This window comes from Octopus sinensis, linkage group LG26 (assembly GCF_006345805.1).
Source record: "Octopus sinensis linkage group LG26, ASM634580v1, whole genome shotgun sequence".
NCBI lineage: Eukaryota > Metazoa > Mollusca > Cephalopoda > Octopoda > Octopodidae > Octopus > Octopus sinensis.
Window position 1 is genome coordinate 24,173,745 of NC_043022.1, and position 23,357 is coordinate 24,197,101.

Here is a 23,357-nt window from a genome sequence, read left to right on the forward strand (position 1 = left end):
TTTGTTTATGTTCCCAAAACTTGGGAAACTAGTTATACTCTTTTACTCGTTTGTCATTTGACTGTGGCCACGCTGGAGCACTGCCTTTACGCGGGCAAATCGACTCCAGGACTTATTCTTTGTAAGCCTAGTACTTATTCTATCGATCTCTTTTGCTGAACTGCTAAGTTACGGGGAAGTAAACACACCAGCATCGGTTGTAAAGCGATGTTGGGGGGACAAACACAGACACACAATCATACACACACACACACGCATATATATATATATATATATATACGAAGGGCTTCTTTCAGTTTCTGTTTACCAAATCTACTCACAAGGCTTTGGTTGGCCCAAGGCTATTGTAGAAGACACTTGCCCACCCAAGGTGCCACACAATGGGACTGAACCTGGAACCATGTGGTTCATAAGCAAGCTACTTACCACACAGCCACTCCTAAGCCTATGGGTACATAACTATAAGTGCCTAACTTAGAATAAGTACATTTATATGTGTGTGTGTGTACATATTATATATATATATATATATATATATATATATATTATATATACGAAAGCGGACGTTAAATGATGATGATGATGATATATATATAATATACACACATTATTGGTGACTAATATACATTGGTAATCCACTTTCAATGAAAGGTAATCTTTTTTCAAAATAAATCACTCTACATCTTGAAGCACAGAGGACTAGATTGCATGAAACACACAAGTATTCATACACACACACACACACACACAAGATAGAGAGAGAGAGAGAGAAGCATGTTCATACAAAGCAGGTGTCACACAAGACTATTGATATAATACACACTATTAAAGCAAAGCTGTGACAAATTATCAATTGTTATGGTGGTGGTCGGCTGTCAGTAAGTTGTCACTAACAATGAAGATATGCAGGCATACACACACACACACACACATTTTATCTTTTACTTGTTTCAGTCATTGGATGGCAGCCATTCTGGGAACAAATTGAGCCTAGTACTTATTTTATCAGTCTCTTTTGCTGAATCACTAAGTTATGGGGATATAAATCAACACTAGTAGCCAAGCGGTGGTGGGGGACAAACACTCCTATATATATACTCTTTTACTTGTTTCAGTCATTTGATTGTGGCCATGCTGGAGCACCGCCTTTGGTCGAGCAAATCGACCCCAGGACTTAGTCTTTGTAAGCCTAGTACTTATTCTATTGGTCTCTTTTGCCGAACCACTAAGTTACGGGGACGTAAACACACTAGCATCGGTTGTCAAGTGATGTTGGGGGGACAAACACAGACACATAAACATATACACACACATACATATATACGATTGGCTTCTTTCAATTTCCGTCAACCAAGGCTTTGGTCGGCCCGAGGCTATAGAAGAAGACACTTGCCCAAAGTGCCACACACTGGGACTGAACCTGGAACCATGTGGCTGGTAAGCAAGCTACTTACCACACAGCCACTCCTACGCCTATATAATAATAATAATATATAATATAGGAGTGGCTGTGAGGTAAGTAGTTTTCTTACCAACCACATGGTTCCAGGTTCAGTCCCACTGCATGGCACCTTGGGCAAGTGTCTTCTGCTATAGCCTCGGGCCGACCAAAGCCTTGTGAGCAAATTGCTGGCTGTTAGAGCATCAGATAGAATCATCATCATCGTTACCAGAATGCAATGCACTATATGGTCTGATTCCCTACAGTCTGAGTTCAAATTTCATCAAGGTCAGCTTTGTATTCCATCCAGTCGGGAATCAACAGAACACCAAAACAAAACAGGAAAGAAAAAACCCCACAAAGTACTAATCACTGGTATGAGAAAAATAGAAGAAAATCACTAGGGTTGATTCATTTGACTAGAACCCTTCAAGGTAGTGCCCCAGCATGACCGCAGTCCTATGACTGAAACAGCAAAAGAAATGGTAAAAAATACAAACACTTGTATATGCATTGATGAACATAATGATCCCTGTTGTAATTTCATCTTCCCTTCCGGTGACTGGAAAATCAAGGGGGGAAAATTCCTCTTCTGTAACTGATATAGGTCAAAGCAGTAATATCCAAACCAGCCCTGCTTCCCTTACACAAGAGCAGTTAATACAGATAGATAATAGATAGATAGATAGATAGATAGATAGATAGATAGATAGATAGATAGATAGATAGATAGATAGATAGATAGATAGATAGACAGATAGATAGACAGACAAACAGACAGACAAATAGATAGAAAGATACACAGCCAGATGGCTGGATAAAGATAAATGGCTTGATACAGTGAGATGGACAGATACATAGGCAGACAGAAGACTCCTTTTTTTTCTCTCCTTGTTTTCTGTGTCCCTTTCTGTAGAAGAGCATAGGCTCGAAGTGTAAAAGACTTTTTCTATTCCTGAGTGCTATACTAATACATCTGTTTGTTTTGTATACCACCTGCCTTCATTTTTTGTTGTTTTTTTCGTAAACTCTCCCTAATAGAAAGACAACTAGATAGGGAGATTGGTAAATAGATGGATGGATGTAGATAGATGGATTGATAGATAGACAGGATAGAGAGAGAGAGAGAGAGAGAAACGGAAATGTACAAAGGGAGAAATTTAGCAAAGATGATAGAGAGGACAGAATGAAAAGAAAACATAGATGTGGAGAGGGAGAGAAACCAGGGTGGAGAGAAAAGAGTGAATGTGTGTGAGTGGGGGAGAGAGAGAGAGAGAGAGAGAGAGAGAGAGAGAGGAGAGAGAGAGAGAGGGAGAGAGAGAAGAGAGAGAGAGAGAATGGAGCAGAGGAAATTCTAAAGTAGTATTCTGAATAGGGAGACACTAAAAAAAAACTAAAGCTAAAAATAACTTCAGAAATATATAAATAAATAAATAAAACTGCAGTGACAGAGGAGAGTAGGGAATGTCTGAGAGTGTAGCTGTCCCCAAATTTATCTCCCTAGACATGCTCAGACCATGGAATAATGAAGCATTTCTACAGACAATTAAGAGTTCAATTTCCTGTAAAGACTGATCAAACATTTGCTGAGTGTAATAACAATGCTGTGCGCAGATTATGGCTGCAGGGGCTGGAGACTATGAGGGGCTGTGTGGGACTGCATGCCTTCCTGCAGTGTATGTTACCTCTTGTACATACACACACACATATATAAATACATATATATATATATATATATATATATATATATATACACACACAAATTATATATATATACATACACACATATATACTTACATATATATATATACATACATATATATATACATACATACATACATACATATATATATATATATATACATACACATGCACACACGTTTTCTATAATGATTTGAGAAGCAGTGATGAGTGACAATTCTGTAAATGATGATATCTTATAAGCCTAACATTTATAAGTGATCACTGTGTATTGACTAAAGAAAATAGTCTAATAATGGGGCATATGTATATATATGCATACATACATATATATGTTGTTGTTTTGTCTCATTTGGTCTAAAGTCGTATGACAACCACCGTTATATATGTTTTGTTTTTTCATTACTGTTTTCAATTTCGTTTTCGTCTCTTGTATTCACATCCGTCTTGTGCGTTCACATTCCTGTCTTCTACCAAGAAATCTAATGCTTACAGCTTAGTTTTTTTTCTTGGGGCTGGCCGAGTTGGAGCAAATATCAGAATTGAACAGCCGAAATTTGCTATGATGATTCGGTGTCTGACTGAAGATTGAAGGCTTCGAATGATTTGTCTGTGTTCCGTGTTCGTCCCTTCCTGTATTTCACCTTCATTATATATAAAAACATTCATTCTTATATATATATATATATATATATATATATATATACACACATACATATATATATATATATACAATACACACGCATATATATATATATACACACACACACACACCATCCGATCGTGGCCGTTGCCAGCCTCCCCTGGTCCCCGTGCCGGTGGCACGTAAAAAGCACCATCCGATCGTGGCCGTTGCCAGCCTCGCCTGGCCCCGTGCCGGTGGCACATAAAAAGCACCCACTACACTCACGGAGTGGTTGGCGTTAGGAAGGGCATCCAGCCGTAGAAACATTACCAGATCAGACTGTGCCTGGTGCAGCCTTCTGGCTTCCCAGACTCCAGTTGAACCGTCCAACCCATGCTAGCATGGAAAGCGCACGCTAAATGATGATATATATATATATATCATATAAGTAGTTAGGGTAAATCCCAGCTGTTTCCTCTTGAAGCACATCTGCTCACTCCATTATTACAATCAATATGTGTACATAATTGCTGTTGTATGTCAGTCAAAGTTCCTATTAAAATCAAGAATTATGGAAATATTATTTACAAGCTTATTGCATAACAAAACAGGAAAGTGGAAATTGTTTGGTATTATTTATTCCCCATTACACATGTTTCATTTGCTAATAGGAATTACAAAGATTTTCATGTTAGATAGACATGTAAGGAATATCTGATATTAATTACATACACCCATGCATCTGTACCTCATGATCATCATCATCATTTAACGTCCGCTTTCCATGCTAGCATGGGTTGGACAATTTGTAAATGATGAATGACAAGAATGAGTGCTCAACACCGCATTCATGGACAGAATTTCTTTACTTGTGAATCAAATGTACCATTGTTTTAATGTTAAGATATTTTCCTTAAGATGAAACGAATGGTAGATTTGATACATATATATATATATATATATATATATATATATAATATATATATATATATATATATATCATCATCATCGTTTAATGTCTGCTTTCCATGTTAGCATGGGTTGGACGATTTGACTGAAGACTGGCGAACCAGATGGCTGCACAAGACTCCAATCTGAAATGGCACAGTTTCTACAGCTGGATGCGCTTCCTAACGCCAACCACTCCTAGAGTGTAGTGGGTGCTTGTATGTGCCACCGGCACGAGGGCCAGTCAGATGGTACTGGCAACGGCCACGCTCAAATGGGACTTTTTCTGTGCCACCTGCACAGGAGCCAGTCCAGCGGCACTGGCAACACCCCCACTGGAATGTTTTTACATGTGCTAGTAAGGCGACGCAGGTAACAATCACAGTAGATTTTTATATATCGACCTATACATCTCACACACACACACACACACACATACACACACACAAATACATGGATACATATCCGCATATATAAACACACAGTCTCATACAGTGATTGTAGAATTACACTGTGAGGTAAAGGAACAAAGTGGTGCTGCTGGTGGTGTTATGTTGGTGGTCAAGATTATGCCAGTGAGAGTTTTGCTTAACAAAAGAAGGTGAAATCATATTTATTTAGCAATTCTATTTGGTTGTCCACTTAGAAACAATGTCTGTCGATCGTTTGGCATTGATGGGGTCGAAGGGAAACAACAACAAAAAAGACCCCGATAAAGCACTGTTATCTCTCTCTCTCTCTCTCTCTGGGATAAGAGTTCTCTATCATTTAACACCACAATCCAGCTCAATGTACTTACAGCTAAGCTTGTCAGAGATTCCCCCCCCAGCCCATCCTCCTGCCCCCCTCCACTACCCCCAGCGGGATATACATCGACATTGCTGTTAATGCCAGCCACAACAACGCGATGGCTTCTTAAATGCTATTTATCACATCGTGCTAGCTCGATGGATGACTCGTATTGGCAGTTGCTGTTTCCCCCTGACTCTCTGTCTGTCTGTCCGTCCGTCCGTCCGGCTTTTCCCTTTCTCTCTCTCTCTCTGCTCAATTGAAGATGTCATTGTTTGCACATCGCTTCTTTGCATGGATTGAAGAGGTGGTGGTTAAAGCATGTGTGGTCAGGGTTATGAAAGTCACTCAGCTGAACACAGCCTGTTTTTAGTTGCTAGGCAGACCAACTCCCTCTTCCACTCTCTCTCTCTCTCTCTATCTCCCTCCCCGTCAACCTCCACTCACCACCATTATGAAAGCAATATTGTCATCACTAGCATTAACAACCAGGAAAGAGACAAGTGTTCAGTGGAGATGTGAGTGAAGAGTGATGAGTTACAAGTGACGAGTGGAGAATGATGAGTGATGAGTAGTGAGTGGGGAAGGGGGAATAGAGAATGGCAGATAGGAATAAAGATCAGAATGTGAGGAGTTGTGAACAGGGAGTAGAAAATTGGTGCAGATGTTCTGTTTGGGATGAAGAATGAGTGGAGAATGATGAGTGATGATTAGTGAGTGGGTAGGGGGGAATAGAGAATGGCAGATAGGAATAAAGATTGGAATGTGATTTGTTCGACTAAACCCTTCAAAGTGGTGCCCCAGCATGGCCGCAGTCTAATGACTGGAATGAGTAAAAAAAATAGAGGATAAAAGAAGAGACTATAGGGTCTTCTTCACTCATGAGACCCGTAATGTGTACCCGTAATCACAAATGCATTTTGTTATGTTACAGAGTGTTTAGGAAGCAGCCAAGAACATCTGGAATTATCAAAGAAAGGAACGGGTGATTGTGTTCAAATTCTGAAAATATTAATTGGTAAACAGAACGCTGAAAGTAAGCAAGGATTATCAGAAATTCAAAATTTAAGGTTTTGCAGTTGTCACTTCTATCCAAATTGCTGTGATGGAGGTTGGTCTGCTTGTGAGAAAAGAGGTCTTGACCCTCTAAGAGGGTCGATATTCAGAATCACAAAGGGGAAAATGATAAATACATACACACACATATATATACATACACAGACAAGCATGCATTTTTTATACACAGACACACCCGTATACACAAATACACGGGCATAGATTCATCAGATGAGATCCAGAGATTCTCAGTACAGAAAACACTTGGTACCACTCAAACGATTTGAACTTACACTCCGAAATCTTTATCGAGGACCAAGTCCATGGGGTAAAGAGTGGCCATAAGAGGAATCCAGGTGAGCAAATATGGCGATAATGATGCAAATAAAGAAATAAGCATGCTTGTGCTTGATATATAAAATATATATACATATATACAAGTAAATATGTATAGGGATATGCCTATACATGAATGTTCATCTTCTGAATATTTTCAGCTTTTGTTTCTCTTTATTTATATATATCACTATATATATATGTATTCATGTGTATATGTATATATATTTTATATATCAAGTCCAAACATGTTTATTTGTTTATTTGCATTGTTATCTCCATACACAGGTATATATACACACACACACACACACACACACACACACACACATATATATATATATATATATATATATATATATACATATATATATATACATATATATATATATACACACACACACACACATATATACATATGCACATACACGTATGTATATGTGCGTATGTACACAAGTATCCACACACATTGCACATAAACCTTGGTGACATGACTGACGGTCAAGAGAAAAAGATGAACTGAAATGGGGAAAAAAAAAAGGTATCCTACCTGGTCTCCACTTTCACTGTCACACTGCGATTAAGAGAGAAAGAAACATGATGAGAATAAGTAACAACAACAAAAACAACAACAACAATTCTTTCTATTATAGACACATTATCATCATCATCATCATCATCATTTAAAGTCCGTTGTCCATGCTGTCATTGTTTGAATGGTTTGACCACAGCTGGTAAGCTGGAAGGCTGCACCAGACTCCAGTCTGATTTGGCATTGTTTGTTCCTTCTCAAGCCATGCCTGGCTCATATGGGCCGGTTCCCCGGTTTCTTGGCATATAGGATTCCCCCCCTGGATGGGACACCAGTCCATCACAGGTGAGCTGCATGATGCAGGAGGAAAGAGTGAGAGAAAGTTGTGGCAAAAGAGTCAGCAGAAGTTCGCCATTATTTTCTGCCGGAGCCATGTGGAGCTTAGGTGTTTTCGCTCATAAACACACATATCGCCGGGTCTGAGATTCGAACCCGCGATCTCTCGACCATGAGTCCGCTGCTCTAACCACTAGGCCATGTACCTCCACATCTGATTTGACATGGATGGATGGATGCCCTTCTATGGATGGATGCCCTTCCTAACTCCAACCACTCCAAGAATATAATGGGTACATTTACGTGCCACTGGCATGGGTGCCATTTGCATGACACCAGTATCTGCGATTTTGTTTGGCTTCATGGGTCTTCTTCTCAAGCATGACATAATGCCAAAGGTCTTGGTTATTGACTCCGTGAGGCCCAACACTCGAAAGGAACTCAGACACCTTACCTCTGTGAGGTGACTGACCTGAAATTTTGCAAGGTGGGGGTGAGTTGATTACACAATCCCGGTACTTGACAGGTCCTTATTTTACTGAGCCTGTGAAGAGGAAAAGCAAAGATGTCCAGGTCTCGCATTTCATATGTTGCTATTGGGAAGACGATTGCATTCACCAATCTGCATTTGGTAGCGAGTCTGATATCTCTACTCTTCCAGACCCTACCAATCTTAAAAACAGGAAGAAACCAATTGATAGTAATGGTCATATCTGTAACATCTTGGCAGAATTTGAACTCAAAATGAAATGCCACTAAGCAATTTCCCCAACTATGCAAACAATTCCTTTCTACTATAGGCACAAGGCCCGAAATTTTGGGGGAGAGAACAAGTTAATTACATCAACCCCAGTGTATAACTGTTACTTATTTCATTAACCCCAAAAAGATGAAAGGCAAAGTCGACCTCTGCAAAATTTGAACTCTAAACATACTGACAGACCAAATGCTGCTATAATAGTTCCAAAATTTGGCTCATGGCCAACAAGTTCATGGGAGGGGTTAAGTCGATTAGTGTTCAACTGGTACTTATTTTTATCAACCCTGAAAGGATGAAAGGCGAAGCTGACCTCAGTGGAATTTAAACTCAGAATATAAAAGGGCACAAATACCACTAAGCATTTTCCCCAGCAAGCTAAGGATCTTGCCAGCTTAATAATCATTGTTTAATGTCTGCTTTCCATGCTAGCATGGGTTGGACGATTTGACTGAGGACTGGCAAACCAGATGGCTGCATCAGGCTCCAATCTTGATCCGGCAGAGTTTCTACGGCTGGACGCCCTTCCTAACGCCAACCATTCCGAGAGTGTAGTGGGTGCTTTTACATGCCTACCGGCATGAGGGCCAGTCAGGCAGTACTGGCAACAGCCACACTCAAATGGTGTTTTTTTACGTGCCACCTGCACAGGAGCCAGTCCAGCGGCACTGGCAACGGCCTCGCTCGAATGTTTTTTCACGTGCCACTGGTACAAGTGCCAGTAAGGTGACGCTGGTAATGATCATGCTCGAAAATAATAATAATAACAATAATAATAATAATAACAACAACAACAACAATCCTTTCTACTATAGGCACAAGACCTGGAATTTGTGGGGAGGGGATATTTAATTAGATTAACCCCAGTACGCAACTCGGACTTAATTTATCGACCCCACAAAACTAAATGGATCAAAGGCAAAATCTAACAATAACAATAATAATAATAATGAAATAATGTCAATAATAATAATGTTAATCATGACAGCCGGGAGTTTATTAGATAAAAAAGAAAAAGAAAAGAAAAGCAACAATCAAGAAAAACAAAAGCAAAGCAAAAAAAAACAAAAAAAAACCCAGCACCCTTTCTGCTCTCCATGTTCTCCTCGTAAAACGAGAAAGAAAATTGCTTCTGGATGAGTGAAATAATAGCAGAGATGTTTGTGTTAATAGGAGTCGGCAGTAATTCACAAGTTCGTTGTTTCTGTTGTCGTCTGGCCAGTGGCAGAGAACACACATAGTCATGTACTCCCGACGTTCTACATGTGTGTGTATGTGTGTGTGAGTGTGTGTGGAGTACTGGTGCTGGTGGTGGTGGAGGCAGGAGGAGTGCGGCGGAGTGGAGCAGTCATCAGTCGATAGCTGCTGAACTAGTTGGTAGTTAATTGCTTACTAATAGCGATAAAAGCAATGTTAATACCGATGAGAGAACGAGAGGGAGGCGGGAGGGTGGGGTGGGGGAGAGAGTCGGGTGGGTGGGGTGAAGGGGATGGCAAGTCTTACAGTGAGATATTGATATATTGACGGCTGAGCAATACAGCCAGCCACTTCTCTCTCTCTCTCTCTCTCTCTCTCTCTCTCATCTCTCCGTGTGTATGTATGTGTGTAATATAAATAATATATAAATATATGCATATATATATATACATACATACATATGTGTATGTGTATATATACATATATAATGCATGTGTGTATATATATATTTATATACATATATAATGCATGTGTGTATATATATATTTATATGTGTGTATGTGTGTACATATATATATGTGTGTGTGTGTGTGCATATATGCATGTGTGTGTATATATATATATATATGTTTATGTGTGCATATATATGTATGTAACATATATGTTTATGTGTGCATATATATGTATGTATGTATACATATATATATATATATATATATATATATATATATATATATATATATATACACACACACACAATCTTGGTTTGTCTTAAAAACTCATTTGACAACTTGTCATAATTAGAGAGAGAGGGAGAGACTAAACAGATTATTATTAATAAATTTGTTTAGTCTTTGAAGATTGCATGCAGGTACCAGTTTACCAGTATGCCACTGCCGCCACCAACATCGAAACCACTACCACAAACGTCCTTAACACTAGTCACAAAACCACCACCACCACCGCCGCCTTCCTCCTCCTCACCATCACAACCATTATTCACACACCCCCTCCAAACCATCCACCAACCAATCAATATGCTTGTTAATATATGTGTAAACATATCAGATACAATGGACGAGAAAACAAACAGCTGTCTGTGGACAGCAGAACTGGCTTCCAATGGCAACAGCTTGGTGGAGGGAGGGATGGCGGAGAGAGAGAGAGAGAGAGAGAGAGATAATAGTTAATCAATCATTCCCCACCTTCCCCAGACAGCTTTTTTTTTTGTTTTTGTTTAGCCCTCACCAGATCAACTCTTCTGAGCAGCAGACCTGTGATGAAAGATGTTACAGATATGACCATTACTATCAATTGGTTTCTTCCTGTTTTTAAGATTGGTAGGGTCTGGAAGAGTAGAGACATCAGACTCGCTACCAAATGCAGATTGGTGAATGCAATCGTCTTCCCAATAGCAACATATGAAATGCGAGGCCTGGACACTAAAGAAAGCTGACCAGAAGAGAACTAATGCATTCGAGCTTTGGTGTTGGAGAAGACTTTTACGGATTCCATGGACAGCGAGGCTCACCAATGGAAAAGTTCTTAAGCAGATCAGGCCAAAAATGTTGCTAGAAGCTAGGATCACCAAGCATAGATTGGCATATTTTGGTCATATTATGCAGAGAAAATCCCTGGAGAAGGACATCATGCTCGGAATGGTCAGTGGAAAGAGAGGAAGAGGCCGACCAAGAACCCGCTAGCTTGACACCATCAAGAGTGATACTGGAATGGACATAGCCAATCTGAAAGAAGTGGCCCAGGATAGAACTGACTGGAGGACACTGATCCATCGAGTAACCGAGAGTCGACTTCGACTGAGCGGATAGATAGATAGATAGATAGGCTTTTATTGGAGGGAAACCCAAGCTGCCATTGAGGGTAGGCTGAGAGGCCCCAAGTTAGTGAGCCAATGATGAATATCACCAGAAGCTGAATGGATGAACAGAGGGGCAACAAAATGTCAATTGCCAGGATCTACCAGATCAGTTAGCAAACCATTGCTATCATCCATAATTGTGTCATGCACAAAAGAGATATTTCAGCTAATGAAAGACCAAAGGGGCTAAAAACCAGGCCAGATGTTCATGCCTCATCACTTGATTAGAAAGAGTTACAGTGGTCCGAGTAGGTCACCTGATCAGGCTGGCTGGATGGGAAATCATATAAATATTACCTTGTTTGTTGCAATGTTGTTGAAAGAGGTTCCTACCAAAGTTCAGATATCAGAGAATGAGAAGAGAGAGAGAGGGGGGTAGGGTAGAGGGAGAGCCTATGAAGGATCACAAAAAGAGATAGCAGACAGACAAATCCCAGCTACCTCCAGTGCTGAGACCAGTGGATCACTTGATTTCGATCTTGTTTGGCCTCATCAGTGATGGACACTCAGTTGCTAGAGAGGTTCATCTCACTACCAGCAATATACAGATTGAGAGTACCAGGACAGATGCTGATGCTACAATTAGCAAGTTGGCTGATTAAAAGATATATATTAATGACAGAGGCAGTAGTTATACTGAGAGGTATAAGCAATTCATTTCTCATAAATTTTAACAGAGAATCTCATATGGATCCCAAGAGCCATATGAAACCACAAGGGCCATATGGGCCCCCAAGGGCCATATGGACCCTGGTTGAGAATCACTGCCCGAGATACTCCATAAAACAGTGATCAAGGCTGGAATAGTTTTGATTTTAGGTTTACTCACAGAGGACTGACCTAGGGCTAAACAACATTTATCTTACCTTTACATTCATGTGAAACCAACAACAACAACAACAACAAAACCTCCCAAACCAATTTTACAGCCGTAAGCTTTGTTAAAGCCAGTGATAATGAGTGGAAGTTAATTAACATAATAACCATGCTTCTGAGCCAACACTGACAATTAACTAATTACTTGTGCTAACTCGTTAGGTCAACAGTGTTACATGTCATCTGATGAATTAAAACTGACAGAGGACAGCAGCATATCATGGGATTTAGTACAGACAATTGACTTTAGACAATAATTCTACGTCTTAAATGGGTGTTCCTGTCAAATTAGATCCCTGTGGTCATTAGCGTTGGTAATTCTTCTGAATTACTGTGGCAGAAACCTCAAAGGGTTTCTCTACAGAGAAACCAAAAAATATTAATTACCTCCCGGCTTCATGCCATACAGAACAATTAAATCTTAATCACAAAATCAATCAGTCCAATCAGAAGAGAGAAAAAAACCCAAAATACTACCCCCCCTGAAATTTTTATCTGTAAACCCTTTATTATCATCACCACAACCTGTAGAGAAGACCTACAAGTGAGACATAACATACCATTTACTCCACAAACTGGCCCCTGACCACCACAACCCAACACAGAAGACCAACGTTTTGTCCTCTTAACTCTTCTGCATCCAAATTACTCTGTCCAATGTAATGCTTATTTATTTGCATCGTGTTGAAGTAATCATGCATTATTTTGTAGTTTTGAGATTTAAACCCTTTCGTTACTGTATATATTTTGAGATGCTCTGTGTTTCTTTCAATTATTTTAGATGTAACAAGGAATTTAGTAAAATAACTTAGTTAACATTCAGCTAGTGTTAGGAACAAAAATTGTGACTAAGGTTTGGTGGAAGATTTGAATGCAAAACTTATGAAAACAAGACATTTGTACTACAGAGCCAGAGCTGGTTTCAGCCGGGTTGGTAACGAAAGGGTTAATGATGTAATTGCATATTCTTACAATGACATTGTAGGGTAGGTGTGAGAGGCCAGACCTGGCTAGTTTGAACATAATATTTGCACTGGAGAGAGAGCCAGTTTAACCCTGTAGTGTTCAGATCATTCTGTCCATTGCTTATTTTTTTCACATTGTTTTGAATTAATCATGCATTATCTGGTAGTTTTGATATTTCAATGGTGTGATTATTTTTGGCCCCTGTCAAACCGTCAACACATGCCAGCAGGGAAAGCGGATGTTAGATGATGATGATGATGACATTGTAGCGTACGTGTGAAAGGCCAGACCTGACTGGTTTACGCATAAAACAGGTAGAACATTTGGACTAGATAGTGTGGGCTGGATAGCATGCTTATTCATTCCCATTGTATTGAATTAATAAGCATTGTCTTGTAGCTTTGGGAGTTCAATAATGCGATTCTTTATTTTTAGAATGACATTGTAAGATAGGCGTGAGAGGCCTGATCTGGCCTTTCAATGTAAAACAGATAGCATAACTGGGCTGGACACAGCCAGTTTAAATGCTAGAGGGCTTAACCCATTGTTACAAACTCTAACTACCACAACCTGCCAGAGAAGACCAGCATAGTCATCTTAAAAGCATTTTTTGCAAATACTGTATACTCCACGTTCAGGTAATGATAAAATAGAGTAAAACAGAGTACAAAAACCACACAAAATAGTCATACTAACCTGGTAACCATTGCCAGTAGTAGAAGGGGAGCTAGCCTGAAAAAGCAGCAACAGAAAGATTCATGGTTAATGAATAGATACTCACACAAATCTGGGAGTTCATTAATCACTTAATATAAACTACAGTTTGTATCTAACAGAGACTAAGGTTTAACCTTATAGCATTTGGATTACTCTGTCAAATGTAATGCTTGTTTATTCAGATCGTTTTCAATTAATCAGCTATTATCTTGTAGTTTTCGGGTTTTCATGATGCATTTCTTTATTTTTAGAAAGGCACTGTAGGGTAGGTGGGAGAGGCCTGATCTGGTCAGTTTGAACATATAACAGGTAGGCTATTTGGGCTGGTTTAAATGTTAAAAGGTTAAAAGAAACATTTAACCGAGAATATATTAAATTAACTATGAGCAATAATAATAGGTTACTTGTTTTGGTCATTTGACGGCGGACATGCTGGAGCACTGCCCTGAAGGATTTTAGTCAAATAATTTGACTCCAGGACTTATTATTTTTAAGCCTAGTACTTATTTTATAGTGCTCTATTGCCGAACCGCTAGGTCACAGAGACTTAAACACACCAACACTGGTTGTCAAATGGTGATGGGAGAGGAGGACAAACACAGACACACACACACAAAAATATACACACATACAAACATACATACATATATATATATATATACACGACAGGTTTCTTTCAGTTTCCATCTACCAAATCCACTCACAAGGCTTTTGTAGAAGACAGTTGCTGAAGATGCCATGCAGTGGAACTGAACCCAGAACCAAGTTACTGGGAAGCAAGCTTCTTACCACACAGCCACACATGTGTCTATATATAATATATTGGGGTAATTATATATAATATACTGTTGTAACTCTGTGTAGTATACTGGAGTAATTATTACAATATACTAGGTTAATTATGTGTAAATACATGGAGTTAACTATATACAATACACTAAACTGTATTCTATAAATCTGGTTAATCACGTATTATAGAGTAACTAGAAGCTAAATACTAAGTTAATTGCATGCTGTATATTTGGATAACTATGTAAACATGCTGAGCTAACTTCAAAAGGTGATGAGAGTAGCTTTGTTGAGTTTGTAGGGCTGTCACTTGCATTGATCTAGCTGATGTCTCATTTGGTGGACAATGACAGCTGTGGTTACAAGTTTCCTATAAGCCAGTCTCTGCTCCACTGCAGTTCTAGCAGTGAGTGTTTGTAACTCAGTGCAGAACAAATATCACAAGAGACTTCAAATAGCATTCTTTTTTCCTGTTTTTTTTCTTTACCCAACTTACATTAGAGAAAACATACACACACACACACACACACACACAAAGAGAGATTATTATTGCTTGTATATTGAGACCCCCTTCAGTCATGACTGACCATGGGATTGCACCTAGAAAGTTACCCTCCCAGGCACAAGTCCGGGCAAGGTTGTTTATGGAAGACCAGCAGTCGCCCATGCATACCGGCCTCCCCTCTCATGCCACCAGTGTTATCCAAGGGAAAGACAAAGGCCGATACAGCTTGGCACCTGTGATGTCACAACTCATTTCTACAGCTGAGTGAACTGGAGCAACGTGAAATAAAATGTCTTGCTCAAGAACATAACACGTAGCCCGGTCCTGGATTCGCACTCACAACCTCACGATCGTAAGTTCGACACTCTAACCACTGAGCCATGCGCCTTCACTTGCTTGTATATAACTAAAGCGCAATAGCTGTAGATGAGCATCACCATCATCCTACAATTAGTGTTGTTTGCTTCCAATCTTTCACAGAAACATGTTGGGTCAGTTGGAAAAAAAAAAATCTTGCTTAGAAATAGGTGAAGGTTGGCAATCTGGCAATTGAAAATCTACCACTATGATCTCTATCAGACACACAAGCATAGCCAATTGGATATTAAAATGATGATGATGATGATGATGAGATACAATGGCCTTTCATGCAGTTTCTGTCAACCAAGTTCTATTCATAAGGCCTCAGTCAAATCAAAGTTACGGTAGCAGGCATTCACCCAAGATGGCTTGCAGGGGACTTGAACCCAAGACCATAGTGCTTGCCACTCGACCTTCTTAACGCTTGCAACTACTCTAGTGCTTGAGCTGCGGCTATTATCAAAACTACAAACAGCCAGCCTGTAAACCTCACTCATCTCTACTGAGGAGTTTCACAATATCTCCATTTACAGAGGATTTCAATTGGTTTGACCATCAACAAGTGTCATATTCCTGGATGGTTAGACAGGAAGGAACAAGACACTTGATGACAATCAGACAGTTAAACCAATTGAATAGAAATAAACACTATAATGATAAGGCTAACAATCCGGATATTCATAAACTTAATAACTGACACTATTTCAATAGCACATTCTCCCACATTATGATTCGTGGCTGTGTGGTAAGAAGCTTACTTCCCAACCACATGGTTCTAGGTTCAGTTCCACTGCGTAGCACCTTGGGCAGGTGTCTTCTACTAAAGCCTTGGGCCAAACAAAGCCTTGTGAGTGGATTTGGTAGACGGAACCTAAAAGAAGCCCATCATATATATATATATATATATATAAATATATATATTTGAGACATTTTATTTATTATTTTGCACATTACTTAATCATTGTTATATGTTTTATATTATATTTAATAAGTAATTTTTCTAAATGGTATAATTTAATTTGAATTGATAAAAGGTGAGTTTTTTTCTAATATATATATATAATGGTAAAGCACTTGACAGGTAATCACAGAGATATGAGTTCAAAACTCATGGCTGGCCGCTGACAAATTTTGCTGGTGACATTTTAGGCACTTGTGTCAGTGACACATAAAAAGCCCCTGTGCCAGTGACATATAAAAAGCACTGTACCCATGAACATATAAAAGGGACACATGCTGGTGACATGTCAGAGGCACTTGTGCCAGTGACACATAAAAGGCCCCCGTGCCGGTGATACATAAAAGACACCTGTGCCAGTGACATATAAAAAGCACTGTACCTATGACATATAAAAGGGACACGTGCTGGTGACATGTAAAAGGTACTTGCGCGAGTGACACAAAAAAGACACTCAGGGCACACTGTAAAGTGGTTGGCATTAGAAAGGGCATCCAGCTGTAGAAAACCAAACCAAAACAGATGACTGGAGCCTTGTGCAGCTCTTCAGCTTACAGCTCCGTTCAGTTCAGTGAAAAGAAAAGAAAGAAAGAAAAGAAAAGATAGACTAAGTACCAGGTTAAAAATAAATCCTGGGGTCAATTCATTTGCCTAAAACCTTCAAGGCAGTGTAGGAGGGCTGCACTGCAGACAAGTAAAGAAATGAGAAATAAAAGATATATGAAGGGCTACTTTCAGTTTCTGTCTACCAAACCCACTCACAAGTACCTATTTCTTTACTGCCCACAAGGGGCTACACACAGAGGGGACAAACAAGGACAGACAAAGGGATTAAGTCGATTACATCGACCCCAGTGCGTAACTGGTACTTATTTAATCGACCCCAAAAGGATGAAAGGCAAAGTCGACCTCGGAGGAATTTGAACTCGGAACGGAGCGGCAGACGAAATACTGCTAAGCATTTCGCCTGGCGTGCTAACGTTTCTACCAGCTAGCCGCCGCAAGTACCTGTTGAATATACAGATACTGACACTATAATACATTTAGATGGCAGAGATCAACTGGAACAATTCACTGTTAAAAGACCAACTCCAGATCCTTTAACACGATTACTGACAACTACCTGTTTCTTGTAGTGAAATAAGTGTGAAGTGAAAGGGAAGAGAGGATGTAGCTTTGCGACAAGGTACTTACATCGCTGAGGCGGTCTCCTGACAGACTCCCAGAGGGACCATTAGATTGGGGCTCTTCTAATTGGTGGCACAGAGAATTGTCTGTCATCTGGATAGAGCTCTGCGGACTATTGGTTTCCTGCAAAAGACATCAAAACAATACATTATTATTTACAAGAGCACATTTCAAAAATAACAATAATAATAATAATAATAATAATAATAATTAATTCTTTTATTGGCCTCAAGGACTGACAAAAATTAATTATCACATAAAGGGACAAAACAGGACGAAAGGTTACAAAGGGTTTTGTCCGTTTGTAAAAAACCGTGTAACAACGAAAAATTATAGCAACGAAAAACTCCCAATAGGGGGAGGCATTACGAAAGTTTCCTAATGGAAAAACCCATAAAAGCCACGGTAATAATAATAAGTAATTTCTGATTTAGACACAAAACCACCAATTTTGAGGGGAGGGGTTTTGTCAATATTACTGTCCCCACTAGTACATTATTTCATTGACCTCAGGGAGATGAAAGCAAAGTCGAACCAGGTGGGAATGGAACTCAGATTGTAAAGAACCAGAAGAAGCAACACAAGACACTTTTCTGATGCTCTGCCAATTCTGCCAGCTCACTGCCCTTGATAAAAACATAATGGATGCTAATTTAATTGAAGACCAGCAATTTCAATGGCAGAGTGGGTAGGGCTTTAATGCCATTGGTACCAGTTCATGACTGGTATTTCGTTGGGAGAATGGAAGACAAAGATGGTATGTATATGTCCACACTATATTTAAACACACACAAACACATTATGATTTCAGTGGAAGAACAATGAAAAATAAAACATTTGTTTTCTAAGCACCTATAAGACTACATTTCTAGAACCGCAAGTTTGATAGAGATGCAAATTTAGACATTTTTTTCAATCCCCATTGTATGTATCTGCTGAAAACTAGACAGAGACAGGAAAACAGACAGAATTTAATTTGATTGACAAACTGACTTGCCCAAAGAACTCTACTGTCCAACCATCCTCCACAGACACACACACACACAAACACACACACACATAGAGCCATAGAGCGAGTGTTTTAAGCTGTGACCTCGTTAGGGTTAAAAGTGCTGGCACCTCAACTGCACAGCGAGGCTGGCCTCTCGTGCTGTTTCTCAAACGAAATCCAATTTAATGAATAACAATGCGATAACGAGGTTATTAAAAATATCAACTGGCAACATGAAGCGTGCGATAGTTAATGCAAATTAAAACTGATCTGATCTAATATCCGAAAATCAATTTACTGCTTGAATTCAAACGCGATCAATAGAAGCAAGAGTTACAATTATCAGCTGTGTGCTTAATCAATAATGTATGATCATTCAAAACTACGCAGACGGAGGAGGTGGGGTTGGCAGTCGCACTGGCCGTGGTGGTGGTGGTGGTGGTGGTAGTGGTGGTGATGGCTGTTTGTGCTCTTATTATTGCCGCCACTGCTGTTTCTGTGACTACCACCACCACCACCACCACAATCATCACCGCTGTTACTATTAGTTATAATGTTAGGAGTGGTATCATTGTGAACTGGTACTGTGATGTTTTTTTAATTCACCATCATCATCATTATCATCAACATTGTAATCATCATCATCTGTATTATCGCCACTGTGCAGTTAGCTACATGTAACTGAGAAAGGCTTAAATGACTATATATATAAATATATATATATGTGTGTGTGTGTGGAGGCGCAATGGCTCAGTGGTTAGGGCAGCGGACGCGCGGTCATAGGATCGCGGTTTCAATTCCCAGATCGGGCGTTGTGAGTGTTTATTGAGCGAAAGCACCTAAATATCCACGAGGTTCTGGCAGGGGGTGGTGGCGATCCCTGCTGTACTCTTTCGCCACGACTTTCACCCTTTCTTCTGTTGGCCTGCACGCTTAGCCAACGGGGTGGTGTCATTTGAAGGCTAAAACAATGCAAAGCGCGATGTGTAGCAACATCTGATAGCCTGGTCGGTCAGTGATCACGGTGATATATATATATATAGGTGCAGCTGTGTGGTAAGTAGCTTGGTTCCGAGTTCAGTTTCCTTGTGTGGCACCTTGGGTTAGTGTCCTCTACTATAGCCTTGAACAACTTGACCCAGTCTTTATTGAATTGGTCTCTTTTGTAGAACCATTAAGTTATAGGGATGTAAACAAACCAACACAGACACACATACACATTTTTTTCTATTTGTTTCAGTCATTTGACTGTGGTCATGCAGGAGCACTGTTTTAAAGGTGATTTTTATATTTTACTCAAAGAAATTGACCCCAGGACTTATTTTTTGTAAGCCTAGTACTTTATCAGTTTATTTTGCCAAACCACTAAGTTATGGGGATGTAAACACACCAACATCAGTTGCCAAGTGATGGGAGGGGGGAACACACACACACACATATATATGACGGGCTTCTTTCCGTTTTCATTTACCCAATCCACTCACAAGGTTTTGATCAGCCTGAGGCTATAGTGGAAGACACTTGCCCAAGGTGCCATGCAGTGGGACTGAACCTGGAACCACATATCGTTGAGAAGCAAGCTTCTTACCACACAGCCACGCCTGATGAGCTTCTTTCAGTTTCTGTCAACCAAATTTGGGAGTGAACCCAAAACCACATGGCTGGGAAGCAAACTTCTTGCCCAAACAGCCATACCTGCACCTACCAATGTTCATTTTGGACTGGACAGGTCCTCTTCATCATCACACCATCACACCCCTTGCTGTGTTCCTTTGTCATCTTCTTATTCCGGATTGGTACTTATCATTAAGGAACCCAAAAGGATGTATGATGACAACCTTCACAGGATTTCAGCTTACAGAGAGAAGGAATAAATATTACAAAGAATTCTCTTCAACACACATATTATATGCATATATGTATCATCATTAAGGTCCATTTTCCATGCTGTCATGGGTTCGACAGTTTGACAAGAGCTGGTAAGGCCAGGAGCCACACCTGGCTCCATTGTCTGTCTTGTCATGGCTATACCTATCTATCTATCTATCTATCTATCTATCTATCTACATATATAATTAGATAGATACAGATATGTGTACATAGCATAGTCTTCTAGACTTAAGTTACTGTCAAACAGTCCATGCCAGCATGGAAAACAGATGTTACATGATGATGAGACACACACACACACACACACACTACTAAAATCATATATACGCACATATCACCATGATCACCTTGACTGACCAGTCCATCAGGCGTCCATTTGACACCGCTGGTCACAGCACGCTGTCCACTCCTCTCTGGATCACACCTTTCTCATCCACGTGATCCCAATCATCCTCCTGAAATCGTAACACACACATATATACATCTATATCTATCACACATACACACACACACATAATGTATGTTTATGGCCTATTGGTTAGAATGTTGGGTTCATGATTCTAAGGCTGTGGGTTGTGTTCCTTACAGGGAAGTACTTTCAAACTAGGGTTCATTATTTGATGCTGCTCCAGTCTATTCTGCTAGTAGTGGTGTCTGCTGAAGGAAAACCTTCAGACATACCAATGTCCCAATCGGGGGCAAGTTTTCTTCTGTCAGTAGCTTAACACTTCAGAAACCAAGGCAAACCAAGGCAAACCATGGCCAAATGAACATAATACTGACTTAAGGCAGATTCGAACTTTTTAATACATCTGTCTGTCTAGCTATGCTGCATCTAACACACAAATAAACACATACTTAGACAGACAGGCATATAGAGAATGTTAGCAATGCCAAAACTATAAGAACACAATCTACTCACTGCAGCTGTTTCATTATATATATATGTATGTGTGTGTATTTATACATATACACACTCAAAGACACGCATATTATATAATGTATATTATAAATAGTATATCTTATATATAATAAATTAGCTGTGTCAAAAACTGCAGGGGGAGGTTGTTGTACCCAGTGCATGCTGTTCCAACAGCTGTTGGACATCTGTTCACTTGTTTCAACACATTAAAACATTTTTTTTTTCTTTACTGCCAGTACTTCATGCTCCTGTACCCAGATGCACCTCTGTCAAAATCAGTAGGGTGCGGTGCTCTGAGATAACCCTCATTATTTAATCAATAGTCTTCTCATAGCCTTCTTTGACCTTTAAACGGGGTTATGTCAACAACTAAAAGACCTGTAGCTTGGTTGATTTCTTACCCTGAAACGTCTTACATCTCCACTGATTGAAATAATAATAATAATAATAATAATAATAATAATCCTAGCTACTACATTTGGAGGGAGGGGACTAGTTGATTAAGTTGACTCCAGTGTTTGGATCTTTTCGGTTTGGACAGCAGTTTTTAACATAATTTCTAGATAACTAAACAATTTTAAACTTCATATACTGGTAGACTGTGTTTATAAAACATCTTTTTCTCTTGGCTTTATTGAGAAAATTCTATAGTTTGTAGCTGATGCCAGTGCTGCCTAGACTGGCTTCCATGCCGGTGGCACGTAAAAAGCACTATCCGAATCGTGGCCGAAGCCAGCGCCGCCCTGACTGGCTTCCGTGCCGGTGGCACGTAAAATGCACCAATGCAATCGTGGCCATTGCCAGCCCTTTGCCCAGCGTACCAATGATTCTGTCATATTGCATCCTAATAATAATAAAGCAACCATACTCTGGGATATGCCAATACACACAGATAGAGAAACTAGGGCCAATAGGCCGGATATAGTTGTCAGAGATCACCAAGCAAAACGATGCTTTCTAATCGATGTGTCAATGAAGGGAAACTTTCAAAATACAAAGATCTGGAAATAGAGGAATCTCAAATGTTTTTTTTTTTCTTACGACCAGGCTATCAGATGTTGCTACACATCGCTGGTCACAATGCGCTTCACATTGTTTTAGACTTCAAATGACACCACCCCACTGGCGAAGCAAACAGGCCAACAGAAGAAAGAGTGAGAGAAAGTTATGGTGAAAGAGTACAGCAGGGATCGCCACTATCCCGGAGCCTCATGGAGCTTTAGGTATTTTCGCTCAATAAACAGTCACAATGCCCGGTCTGGGAATCGAAACTGCAATCCTACGACCGCGAGTCCACTGCCCTGACCACTGGGCCATTGTGCCACCAATGTGGAGTCTAAAAACAGAAACAATTCCTATCATAGTAAGTACATTAGGTATGATTTTAAAATATTCAGACAAATACATAACCAAAAAGCCAGGACTAACATATGTATACATAACATACAGAAAATAGCATTACTAGGCACTGCACACATCTTGCGTAAGAAACCTTCAATACAGAAAAAATAAGAGCATCACAGCACATACCCAAGGCACACAGAGCTGCACTTGGTAGTGCAGTGAAAGCACATGATAAAAATAAGACTACTGAATAA

The 23,357-nt window shown here is 39.8% G+C and overlaps 1 protein-coding gene across 4 annotated transcripts in view; it reads right to left on the reverse strand.

The window, feature by feature from the left end:
• Positions 1–23,357, reverse strand: part of LOC115224708 (mucin-12) — a 220,130-nt gene that overhangs the window by 107,512 nt on the left and 89,261 nt on the right. For 3 of the 4 annotated variants that reach the window (XM_036513660.1, XM_036513661.1, XM_029795564.2), the window contains exons 5-7: positions 17,963–18,079; positions 14,136–14,171; positions 7,447–7,470 (exon numbers count right to left, since the gene is read on the reverse strand). In XM_036513660.1, the coding sequence (XP_036369553.1) occupies positions 7,447–7,470; positions 14,136–14,171; positions 17,963–18,079 (177 nt within the window). The remainder of the gene's footprint in view (positions 1–7,446; positions 7,471–14,135; positions 14,172–17,962; positions 18,080–23,357) is intronic. The other variant, XM_036513659.1, reaches the window with a different exon arrangement.